General features: G+C 40.3%; 2 protein-coding genes across 5 annotated transcripts; both read right to left on the bottom strand.

The window, feature by feature from the left end:
* Positions 1–77: 77 nt before the first annotated feature.
* Positions 78–5,756, bottom strand: rsph10b (radial spoke head 10 homolog B). Of its 4 annotated transcripts, none has more exons than XM_005932858.3 (17): positions 5,457–5,756; positions 5,287–5,362; positions 5,067–5,135; positions 4,672–4,812; positions 4,512–4,597; positions 4,315–4,435; positions 4,039–4,215; positions 3,817–3,913; positions 3,607–3,722; positions 3,346–3,535; positions 3,148–3,256; positions 2,898–2,977; positions 2,430–2,569; positions 1,786–1,890; positions 1,508–1,690; positions 1,054–1,129; positions 78–598 (listed from the first exon to the last, which is right to left on the bottom strand). In XM_005932858.3, the coding sequence occupies exons 1-17, from the start codon at positions 5,561–5,563 to the stop codon at positions 351–353; spliced, it is 2,121 nt and encodes a 706-aa protein (XP_005932920.1). In that variant the 5' UTR covers positions 5,564–5,756; the 3' UTR covers positions 78–350. The 4 variants fall into 4 exon arrangements, with proteins under 4 accessions (XP_005932920.1, XP_005932922.1, XP_005932919.1 ...); XM_005932857.3 differs by having other exon boundaries at positions 79–598; positions 4,672–4,845; XM_005932859.3 differs by having other exon boundaries at positions 80–598; positions 1,553–1,690; positions 4,672–4,845; positions 5,457–5,755.
* A 532-nt stretch (positions 5,757–6,288) lies between these two features.
* On the bottom strand, positions 6,289–12,181 carry pms2 (PMS1 homolog 2, mismatch repair system component). The gene is made up of 15 exons (XM_005932846.3): positions 11,686–12,181; positions 11,445–11,584; positions 11,249–11,335; positions 11,061–11,163; positions 10,792–10,975; positions 10,033–10,200; positions 9,788–9,885; positions 9,600–9,699; positions 9,434–9,518; positions 9,198–9,350; positions 7,834–8,704; positions 7,583–7,750; positions 7,389–7,489; positions 7,122–7,291; positions 6,289–6,677 (listed from the first exon to the last, which is right to left on the bottom strand). The coding sequence occupies exons 1-15, from the start codon at positions 11,697–11,699 to the stop codon at positions 6,534–6,536; spliced, it is 2,586 nt and encodes an 861-aa protein (XP_005932908.1). The 5' UTR covers positions 11,700–12,181; the 3' UTR covers positions 6,289–6,533.
* Between the last annotated feature and the right edge of the window lie 140 nt (positions 12,182–12,321).

Here is a 12,321-nt window from a genome sequence, read left to right as displayed (position 1 = left end):
AATTAAAGTTTTGGTTACAACCAATAAAGAACTCTGTATCTATATCCAATCACAAATGAACAATGCTCAACTCTGGTATTACTGACTGCTTTTATTTGTTAAAATGGGATACACAAACAGAATAATTTGTTTCATCTTTTATTCATCAATTTTCGGGGGGGCGCATTTCATCTGACAAGAGATGCAGTCACAAAATCTTTGTTGCAACTTGGAAAATTTGAAGATTTTTCATGAAACCAGGCCTTTATTTGTATGTCTCCTTAATAATGGAGTACAACGTGTGTGAGGTCATTGTATTAATATTTTCACTTCATAATGCTCTAAACTGAACCAACAAAACTAAGGACATGTTAGCTGCATGTTGTTCTAACAGCATTATTTGGCTTTTGTTTCATCTTATCTAGAGCAACCTGAGATTCTGGGTGGTGCTTTTCTTCCATTATGTTTCTTGTGACTAGCTGGTAATAGTCAGATGCTGGGAAGAAAAAGTGGTTGAAGAATTCATCGACAGTCTTCATCTTAAGTTCCAATTTGCAGTCTTTAGTGTTGTTTTCTGCTGGTCTGCACATGATTTCACCTCCAGGATCGTCTGTGTACTCTAAAGGAAATAAACATGTTAGGCATTTTAGTTCTGACACAATCATTCTGAGAATTTGAAAGTACAAACCTGTTTTTAAATATGTGATTTGTGAAGTGTGTATTTACTGGGCATGTCTAGCTTACATTGAATACAATAAATGTCCCTTCATTTTCTGAACCATTCTTATGTAAAACTTTGGGTTTGGGAATTTTTGAATCTGTAATGATGACAGTAGGATAACATCAAGGGAAAAGAATTTAAGCCTTTTTAGGTGGTCAGTTTGCAAACCATTTAAGCATTTTCAAGGCGAAGTCATGGACTCGGTTTACATCCCAGTCACCACTGAAATGAAAGGTTATTGGTTTAAGTTCTTCAAAAAAATCCTGCCCAAGCAAGACCTGCTTCTAGAAGGACTGAAGTCCTATATATATATACACACACAGGCATGCATACACTGAAACTATAAACCAAACCTGCAGGCTCTGGTATCTCGTTGGCTTCAGTCTTGACATCCCACTGACTTCCATCCTGAGCACTGGAAATCCCAGTCTGCAATAAAGATGGGATTTTATCTTATTAAAGATTTTAGCAACGTTACTGCCAGTTTTGTGGCATATTCCAGAATCACCCTTCACAGATGCAGCCCCAGTCATCTTTTTGTGCATATAGTGTTGGTTGTTTTGTCAACCAATACTGGCCTGTATCGGCTAGTAAAACTGCCAGAAGGAAAAATGAGTAACACTGAAAGTAAATGAATTGGGGAAAAAATACAGGAGCTTGTTAATTTTGAAATATATAATTATGTCACAGCTTGCAAAAATATGTTTGGTCCTTAATATGTTTGAACAACTACATATTTTACATGTGACATGACATTACAAGGTTAGCAGATACAGAGATTATGAAAGCGTTGAGACAGGATCTGACCAACTGGAAGGGGCTGTTTTTTGTCTGTATCATCTCTTCACGGACCTCCACCTCAGGCGAATCCTTCCTGGTTTCAGTGTTGGACCCAAAAACCCGATGGTCCTCCTTCAGTGTTTCAGAAACCTGCTCACATGTAACTTCCGCGCAGCCCAGAAGCACCTCAAAAAACTCAAGGAACGTAATCTGCAATGGAAAGAACAGAACAACAGCTCTCATGATTCAAAAAGAGTAATATTGTACCAAAAAACAGCTGAATGAGTTTACTGATGTAAACAGACCTCCAGATCAACACTGGCAGAAAGGTTGTCAGGGTTGTGGCTTTCTGTATTGATGATCTCCAATAACCTCCTTGTGGTCAGCTTATGGTCCAACAAATGGAAATCCTGCAAGTGGTTACAACAGGAGGTTTTAACTTTGATTAATTGTTTTCGTGATAAATAGGCATGTCATTCATCCTATCTGCTGTTGTTAAAGACATTTAAATCAGATTTGTTTGACCATAAATCCACTTTAATTTTTTTAAAGTATTGTATTAATGTCAAATCTGGGACATAAAACTTTCATTCAGTTTTATTTATATAGTGCCAAATTACAACAACAGTTGTTTCTGTGTGCTTTATAATATAAGGGAAAGACGTTGCAATAATACAGGGTTAACCCAAACAATCAGATAACTTCTAACAACAAGCACTTGGTTATAGTGGGAAGGAAAAATTCCCATTTAACAGGAAGGAAGAAACCTCCAACAGAACCAGGAGGAAGAGCCACCTGCCGTGACCAGCTGGGAGTGAAGGGAAAGAGGGAATAGAGCAGCAGTAATCATTTAATACTGAGAAGCTTTTAGTTTGCACTGATGAAACGGGCAGCAAAAATGTAATGTACTATTTATACCAGCAAAGAAAAGTGTTACAGTTTGTTGCACCTTGAACATCCACAGCAGGTGATGGCAGGTCATGGTCAGTTCATCCCTGGTGGCTGTGCAGAAAAGCTGAAAGACTTCCCAGCACCTCTTCATATAGTTCATAGCCATCACTCCAACGTCTGGCTGCCTAAACAGAAAGCCTGGACAGACGCAGCTATTGTTAATGAACAGTGAGTACTACATACTATAGAGTTAAGCAAGAGTGTTAAACACTACAACATCAGGATTCTACAGGAGTATCAAAACCTGTGAAGAAACCCAATTGAGGAACAAACAAACTACTAAACCAAAACATTAGTAGTAACTGAACTTTTCTTTCACCGATTTGCTCTTTTAGTTCTGATTACAGTGTCGTTTGCTGTTACCTAGCAGTACCGCTGATGAACGGATTGTCTCTGAAGTTCACCAGCTAGTGAAATACAATTTAAATGAATCACATACAATTGGGTCTGTAGCATGTGTAAGCACCTTTTACATTCTTAGCATTTGGAAGGATGTCATCTGTCATCAGTTTGGAAAAACAGGCAGCCAGAAGGTACTTTGGTGACCTGTAAATAGAGAAAAAAATGAATTATTACAGATAATTGATCACGATTAATCCCGATTAAACAAAGTTTTCTTGAGTATAAACAAACTGATTTTATTAAGTTTATTAAGGGACACCCCAGGCAGTTTCATTGTGATATCTTCTGATAAAGGTATTAACAGGTTCCCTTACACCATGTCTTTACTGTGGATGTGGTGGGCCACAATGACAAGATAGCTGATGAGCTTGCGAAGCAGCACAGGCATGAAAGGCGAGTGTATCTCTGCTGGATCAACATCCTCTGAAACACACAGAGTGAAAGCGGTTAAAATAACCTATAAATACTCTCAGAGGATCATTCAGTGTCTGCTGTGGAGCAGTCCCTTTCACCTTTGATAAGACGGTCTATCTGTGTCAGAGTTATGCCGTGATGATGAATGTTACAGTCTTTGAGCAGGCGCCAGAACTGAAGACGGGACAGCAGGAGGGTGTTCTCTGGGGAGCGGGCATAACCAAGCCTGCTGTAGAAACTACAAATTGACCTCAGCTCTCTTTCTTGCCTCAGCACCACAAACTCCACCTGTTACACATGATGCACGGTTTCAGGGTGGGAACACGGCTGTAAATGAGGACGCTGGGCTGAGGACTGACCTGTTTGCGCTCTGTGTCACGTTTTCTTTCCGGGATCATGTCCAGGAGACAGTCAATGTTCAGAGTCATGTCTGGTCCCAGTAAAGATGAGTTACTATGTGACAGCGGGAACGCACCTATGACAAATTTCAGAAGGATTTCAAGACTGCAGGATTGCTTATTTCCTTCTTTTCTATTTTGAACATACTCTTGAATATTGTTGCTCCTTACCGAGAGGAGCACTATGTGCTCTCAGGTTGGGTGTGATAATTTGGTCATCCACAAAATGTCCCTCGAATGCACGCCCGTCACTCAGTGTGAATTTTCCCTGACAAAGGTGACATTTTTCTGAATTTTACAATCAGAGTTGATTCATTCTGCACTTTTAATACATCAATAAGAAAGCATACTGTGGATTTCTCTAAACTTTTTCCAGCTGACAGTGAAACACACCTGCCCGTGCTTTTTATTGTTCTTCCATTCTCCTTCATAGATCGCACCACCAGCGTAGTAAAAGGTTCCCCATCCATGCCTCTGACCCTGAGCAAATTCCCCTGTGTATCGATTGCTCTGGGAATACTGAGATCCATCTTTTCGTCTTAAATTCCAGACATGTGTGCCTTGGCCATGCTGCCGCAGGAGCAACCAAAACATAAATCTGATTCAAGAGTTAATTTTTTTTAAGCTTTATAACTTCATATATAATTAAACTAGGGTTTTCTTTCATACCTGCACTCCATCCTGCCATGCCCCAACATACTTCTGTCCCAGATTCAGCCACAGCATCGTGCCCTTTCCATGCCTCTGGTTGGTCTTCCACTCACCAGAGTAAGTGTTCCCAGAAGGGTAGCTATCAGGAACAAATGTTATTGCAGGGTAATTCAAATACAACACCAGATGAGGAGATATATTCACTTGATGCATACCATCTCAGTCCACATCCTTCTCTGTTGTTCCTCACCCAATCTCCTTTGTACCAAGAGTTTTTTTCCTCGTTATAATACGCCGTACCCTAGCACAAACGAGACCAATTAAAAAGAGACAACCAAATTCCTAAAAAATGACAAAATCAGTGGTAAATCATACCTTTCCATGTCTCTTGCCCTGATGCCACTGCCCGCTGTAAAACAAGCTGTTTTGGGTACATTTGTAGGTTCCTGTCCCATGTGGTATACCGTTGTAAACCTCCCCCTTATAGGTGCTGCCATCTGCCCATGTATAAGTGCCCTGGCCCATGGGAATATTGTGTACAAACTCTCCCTATTAGATAAATTCAATTCAGTATTTTGCCTGCATTCCTTTATCAAAGACTTTGCCTCCACATTATGTTTCATTACACCTTACTGACCTGTATTTTTATGAGTGTGTATATAAAGGATGGCTGTTTTTAGAAATGTTACATATACATTGACTTTTCAAAAACCCTGCTTAAGAAAGGATACTGTACAGTTAGTTTTTAATGCATAATTTCTGTATGCTACCTCATATTTTAGTCCAGCTGCCCGTGTGAATGTGCCGAATCCATCCATAAGTCCTTTGGAAAACATGCCCTTCACAAAAATACAATTCAAACATACATTTTTGTTATTTGTTTGATGCATTTTTAACACATTTCAAAATATATTATAATATAATAAATCCTTAATTGATTTATGAAATTAGGTCATTATTTGTATTTGAAATTCATTTGTAAAGCTGTACCTTGTACACATGGCCTCCTTCAAAATAAGCTACACCTTGTCCATGAAACTGCCCTTCACAGGTTTCCCCTTCATATCTGTCAGAAAGACACCAAACCTCCCACCCTGAGTAACTTATACGTTCTCTAAAAACAATTATTCACATAACTAACGTCGTGAATAACAATGTACCTCTGTTCAGTTAAGATAACAAGTGGGGGAAGTTCATATTTGCCTTCGTCCTCGGGCTGCTCGTCACTGTCAGGATGATTCTGGAGCTTGATTTGGCTCATCGTCATCGACTTTTAAGATCGTCTACCCTCCTCCGTTTTGGATGTCATACCCAACTGTTATTGTTTTCCCTTTTTATTATTATTGTTCCCAATCAAACATTTTCCTTAGGCTCTTTTCTATTTCTCATCTTGTCTCAAGTACTGCACAAGCTGGGAATAGGAACTTAACCATGGCAACGGACGCTTACAACTACGGAAGCCTGAAAGAAAGCCTTTATTTGAGTTTGCTAGGCTAATCCTTGGTCACACCCTGACCTGGTGGGCTTTGAATGCGCAACTGATCTAGTATTTACGATAACCTTAATAAAAGGCATTTTGTGAGCGCAAATAAGTAAATAATAAAACATATTTTCCAGATACAGCAGTCGGACACTTTCAAGCGTCATTAAACACTCATTATGGATTTCAAAGTAATGGAAAATACATTATTTCCATTGTTAAATTACTTCTGCTAATCTTAAATCGGCATTTGCTAATGGAAATTCAGATAGTCTTATGTGTATAACGTTTACAAATCCAGTGGCTGATAAAACGATTCCAAATCTTGTGGTCCTAAAGTGACGATATTCACAGATCGTTTGCTTTTCTGCATTTACCTTGAAACCCAGAATAAGGTCTCAGTAATTTTACCACTCAGGTGTGAATCTAGGTTGACCTCACTCCAGTAGCAGACCCATTCAGTCAACACAACACAATGCAAACCTGTAAATAAATGATTTAAAGTAACAGAGACAGAATACATATATTTTTCCAGTATCTTTTTTATTGTTCTGTGTGGTGTATATTAAAATAAAAAAATATAATATGTAATATACATTTTTAAAATCTAAACACAACTAAACATGACATTAAATCAATAACAAACCATTTAACTCTACAATATACCGTAAGAGTGGTTTGACAGAAGTAATCTGGAGTCGGGACACATTTGAGTTATCTTAAATCAGTTACTCCAACAGTTCCTTCCTTTGCAGACTCAGTATTGTGAGATGACGTCCAGGTTAGCGAGGTGCCTCATGGTTGGCCTGCCGTGAGGACAGTTCCATGGATGCTCGATCTCCCCCATGTGAACCACGAGCTTCTTCATCTCATTAACACTCAGAGCAGTGCCGATCATCACCTGATGAGCAGAAAATGCATCAAAAAGCATTTTTAAAATAATGTTATGCAATTTCCCTATAATGACATTTTTAAAAGATCTTAGATAACTACAAATTACTAGCATTACTAACAGGGTGTATCATACCATATAGTTTATGTATGTAGCTTTGCAAATCAAGCTTCCTCAAAGATGAATATCATTTCTGAGTCCAAAAAAAACGTAATATCACAATGGGCAAAACAATCTAGAAATCGAGGCTTCAAAAGTGGACTTTAATTCAATTCAATTTTATTTATATAGCGCCAAATCACAACAAAAGTCGCCTCAAGGCGCTTCATGAACTTTAGAAACCAATAAGTGGCCACGTCCATCCTTTATATACAGTCAATGCTGCAGTCTATGACTATCCAGTCAAAACTTGAGTGAGCACTTAAAAACAACGTCACAGTGATATAAACTCACAGATTTCCGACAAGCTCTGGAGGCAAACATCTGCCTGACTCTGGATGGTCGACACATAACCCCTGGACTGTCGCTCAGCATGAAGATCAGTTCTTCGATGTCTGATGGACCGAATGTCCAGTTTTTACTGGTGGGCAGTGAGACCAACTTCACTCTCTCCATCACCTGAGCTGCAGTCCCCAAAAAATAAACAACAAATATAAGCTTCATATTTGTAACTGTCAAAATAATCAGATCACTTTTAATCCCTGGTGCAAATTGTATTACCGTCCTCATCAATCAGAAATTCAAAGCCATTGCCCCTGAAAATCTCGATGTTCTCTATGAGTACGTTCTCACTGACTGCAGTGAGGTGAAGTTTTTGTGGGCTGCAAACGGAAAAAAAAATAAAATAAAAACATACTCGGATTGCCATTGGAAACATTCCAAACACGGTTTTACTCAGTGATTTACACTCTTACACAATGAGCTTCTGCCCTTGGAGTACGGTGTGCTGCTGTAGCATCTCAAAGTTGTACTTCTCATCTGTGGCATGCTGGTCAATCATGAAAAGGTCCGACTTGAGTTTTGTGATAATGAAGCCCAGGTTAAACTGACCGATGATCTCCATTTCTTTAAACATTTCTTTACTGAAGGGATTAAAACATTTTTCTTTTAATTATTTGTTTGAAAATTACACACCGACAGTTAAGTCCATACCTCTAAAATCTACCTGATCTCCTTCTTGAGCTCTTCTTCTGCACTCTGGTTTTCTCCTGGATTGATCTTGGCTCTGAAGCGTCTGTACAGCAGCTCTTCCCCGGCCCTTTGTTTATGCTGGTCCTGTAACCTCCTCATCTTCTTTGCAAGCTCTGCTAAAGAGAACTGAAGATGCACAGTCCTCCTCTGCAGGCAGACTGGAGCATCCACTGTCAAGGGAGGTTTCTCACCAGCATTTGAAAAAGTGCTGGATTCTTCTTCTGAAGGGAAATGTGGATAGTCTTTCCTGGCCCTCTTGGCCTCTGGGCTGACAGCAGAGTCCTCATAAGGAGTGCATGCTTCAGTCTCTAACTCTGGATCTTCGGGAACAGTGTGAATGTTGCCTGATGTCTCTTTAAAAGTTTCATTATTAACACTCGTTCTTTCCACTTTTGGAGGACTGGACTCCAGGTCAGAACACTGAATATCGGGTTTTGCTTCAGCTGTGTTACAACTGGACCCAGCACTGTCTTTTTGAGAATCAATGTCCTCGCAGGACATCACTTGGTACCTAAACCCATCTAGCACCGACTTCCCTGCCGACGAGCATTTATCCAGCTGTCTTGTGTATTTTAATGGAGATTTTAAACTTGAGTTGCAGGAAGTTTTTACAGGATCCTTAAAAAAAGACTGCAGGGTTTTCTGTGTTGTGCCACTGCTGGAAGCTTTTTCCTTACTCGACTTCCCAGAACTGGAACTGTAATGACTTGAAAAAGCAGCTTTTAGGCCGGCCAGATTCAGGGATGACTTTGGGCTCAGAATAACAGATTCGGTGTCCTCCTCACGTTCTGCCTTGTTCTCGTTAGACAAGACAGTTCGGCAAGGTTCAGATGTTGATGTTGCATCTATGAAGAAGCACAGAAACAAAATGAAACTTTTAAGAACAGCTAATAAAAATACCATTCATTGGAAAAGGGATAATTAAATACTGAACACAAAATGTGCTGATTTGATTAAACCTGGCAGGGTCCATATGCCTATGATATCCCATGAAGTAACTGTACATTATTGTCTTGGTAGGACATTTCTGAAAATAATATATGAATCCATGCTTCATTTGATAATACTTTGTAATACTTTATGGACTTCTCCCATAAAGTAAACAGATTTTGTAAAAAGATTCTACACGTGGCCATGCATTATTAGAAGATAAATACTATGTAGCTCTCATGCTCCCACACTTAATTAACTCATAACCATGGCGTTATTTCCTCCTTCCCTTACATTACTAACCAGTGAGCGCAAGGACAAATATTCCTAAAAACCTCTCAGTGTTGCTATTTTACCGTATTATTAATGTAAAGATATGAGGGTCTACATGTAAAGGTGTATTCTTACTGGTGCTGGGTGCAGGTGTATAGTTCAGGCTGATCTTATTGACTCCACCCTCATACATGGCGATGAGAGAGGTCTTTAGAATAGCCAACAGGAGTTTCTCCTCCTGAAGGAAAATCTGTCGCTTGTCCGGGGTTACATTCACATCCACACACTCTGAAAACACAACGCATATGCACTCAGGGAAATCAAACGGGTTCCATAAATTACATCAGCTTGATTAATCCCCATTTTCTCACCTGAAGCAACAGCTACGTTCAAGGCAACAAATGGATACTGATGTCTGTTGTACATGTGATACACTTCATTTACGAGTTTGGTCACCTGCAGGGTGGGAATAACCAGAGGTCAGGCAGGAATGATGAATTCTGACACCTCCTCATAAAGCCACTCAGCAGGAATTACCTTCAGGGGGTCACAAGGCCGATTGTTAATGAAAAAGAACTGCCTGTCTGTGGTGCTTCTCCCAACACCGTGGTCACCTTGAGACACAAAACCTGTGATCCTGTCAAAAGCAAACAAAATAATAATAATTACAAAAAAGAAAATAATAACAAGAATTGTGCAAAAAGGTCTTCCTATAAAACACTCACGAGAAAAGCTGTTTGGGTAGATCTGCACCCTTGAGTCCATATTCTTCAATAACATTTTCAGTGGGAGAAACTTGCTGGAAAGGTAGAAGACTCTGCAGCTGCAAGATGTACAGCCAGCGCATAATCACAGAAAAAAATAAATATGAAATAAAACATTTAGCAAGCACATGAACCGCTTTTTGACAAGCCTCTTTTATGAAGTATCAGGCTAGTGGCTTTGTTGTTATTAGCAACAGCATATTAACCTGCTTTGGTCCAAATATGGCTCCAATGTTGTCTCTCATACTTTGGCTGCCAGTAGTGCTGAGGACTGTGCTGCGCTTTCCCTGCCCATTTTGGTTGGAGCAGGTAATGCGCACTCCTGTAGAAATGATACAGTAGGACTGCAGCACATGTATCATTTTGGCATACTCCTAAAAACACAGAACAAGATAATAGCCATTATTAAGGTCTGTTGACATTGTTGATCTAATTTGTTACTTTAAAGTTAAACTTGGCATAGAAAATACCCACTCTTGCCGCCGCCTCTCATCTAGGACAACTCCAGAGTAGAACAAAGCCCAGGAAACTGGCTCTGGAGCCCGAGTTGTAGGTTGAGGCGAACCAGCCCATCTCAGAGATGTGATCTACCACGTACCACAAGCTAGTTTTGAAAGCCACGGATCAACACACCAGGACCTTGTCCCTGATCACCGCTCACCGCACTGGGACTGGCTCACGGGTGGAACCCTGGTAACCCTGAGTTTTTAACCCTTGATTTTTTTTGGACTTCATAGGGGTTGTTAGAATCGCTCTTTGTCTGGCTCCTCACCCAGGACCAATTTGCCTTGGGAGACCCTACCAGGGACAAACTGCCCCTGACAACATAACTCCTGGGATCACCGGAACGCACAAACCCCTCCACCGCGATAAGGTGGCGATTCACAGAGGGGGCACCTGAAGCCCACTTTTGGAAAACTCAGTATGTGAAGAAAGACAATGAAAGAGACGACTGAATGCCCGACCTTCTTAATATTGCGTTGAAACTCCTTGTGTCGAACAGGCAGGGTGGAAAAGAGCTGCTGCAGGCTGACCGTGGTGCCCTGTTGCCGAGGATGAGGGGTCTTCTGCACTAGGTGGCCTTTGTGGTCAAAAAACAACTTTGTGCCCACCTGGCTGGACTCGTGGCAGGTAATGACACTTAAGTCACTACAATAAGGAGCAAGAGTAAATTTTAGCTGGCAAATAATTTAGTTTTATATCTAAAATTACCGCAGAACTTGAAATACTTTACCTCAGAGCACATAAAGAGCTCAGGGCTTCACCTCTGAAGCCAAATGTTTCCACGTGGATGAGGTCAGAGAAATCCCTCAGCTTTGATGTGTGATGCTTCAGTGCTGTGGAACACACAGATGATTTCTTCTTAACAAACAAGCACAGGCAGATATTGTCTAATTACACAGATACAAAGGTGACACTTACTCAGTCCTTCAAAGTTGGCCTCCTCAACACCTTTGCCATTGTCTGCCACCTCCACTTGTTCAGCTCCACTCTCCTTCAGCTTGACATCTGCAGCATGCAAACATGTGATACATTAAACTATATCTAACAATGCAAAACAGTATTATTAGGCAAACGGGACTCTATCGAAAAATACTTTGGGTAAATATTTAATTACCAATGTTGGTGGCTCCTGCATCAATGCTATTCTCCACCAGCTCTTTGACAGCAGTGGCCAAAGTCAGCACCACCTGTCCTGAGCAAATCTGATGCACCGAGTGCCTATCAATAGCTCTGATGGCCCCGGCAGGTTCAGAGCTGCAGCAAAGAAAAGCAATGTTGAATTCCAGTGTACAAGGTAACAAACGTTTAAAAAAACACAAACATATCCATATGAACAAATGCTCTCGCTAGCTTACCATGCATCAAACATCTTCGAAGAGTGGAGTGACTTGAGAGTTTAAATTTGTTTTTTCTGTAAAACACCGAATAGTTAGTCCCTGCCGTCCCTTCTGTCAAATAGTATCATTGGCACTGCTTGCCAGTACATCCACTACCCGACACCATGCTGTAAACACAAACCTAAAGCAAGTCCCGCGCGAACTGCGCAGATTGCTCGCGAGCGTCACGTGTGCGCAGAACAGCGCAGCTTCCTATTAAAAGCAGCAAAACAGTAATATAATGAGTGCGTAAGAACACAGCCTCAAAAATAAATACAATAGTAGCAAAAAAAAGTAAACTAAATGGCACTGTTAGAGCAAGTATTTTCAAAGCTGTTGCCTAAAGCTTAGTATTATTTCATCACCAAACCGACTCCGTGAGGTGTCAGGGCGAATGTGCAATTATCCAGTTTTTAAAAAAGAAAAGACGACTTTTTAACTACAGGGACCACCTCAGTGTCTTGACTTTTTAGTTTCATATTTTTCAAATGCGCTTATGTTAATTTTACTTTAAGTTTTTTTTATTTTATTATTTTACAAAAACATAGATTAAATAGAATAAATAAGTTAACCTTTTCTCCACGCTTATTGTCAGACGGTCCCTGTAAGGCTGGG

This window comes from Haplochromis burtoni, unplaced genomic scaffold (genome assembly GCF_018398535.1).
Source record: "Haplochromis burtoni strain Fernald_Lab_line unplaced genomic scaffold, NCSU_Asbu1 Contig_162, whole genome shotgun sequence".
NCBI classification, from domain to species: Eukaryota; Metazoa; Chordata; class Actinopteri; order Cichliformes; family Cichlidae; genus Haplochromis; species Haplochromis burtoni.
The sequence above is the reverse complement of the archived record's forward strand: the minus strand, read 5'-3'. Positions and strand labels throughout refer to the sequence as shown.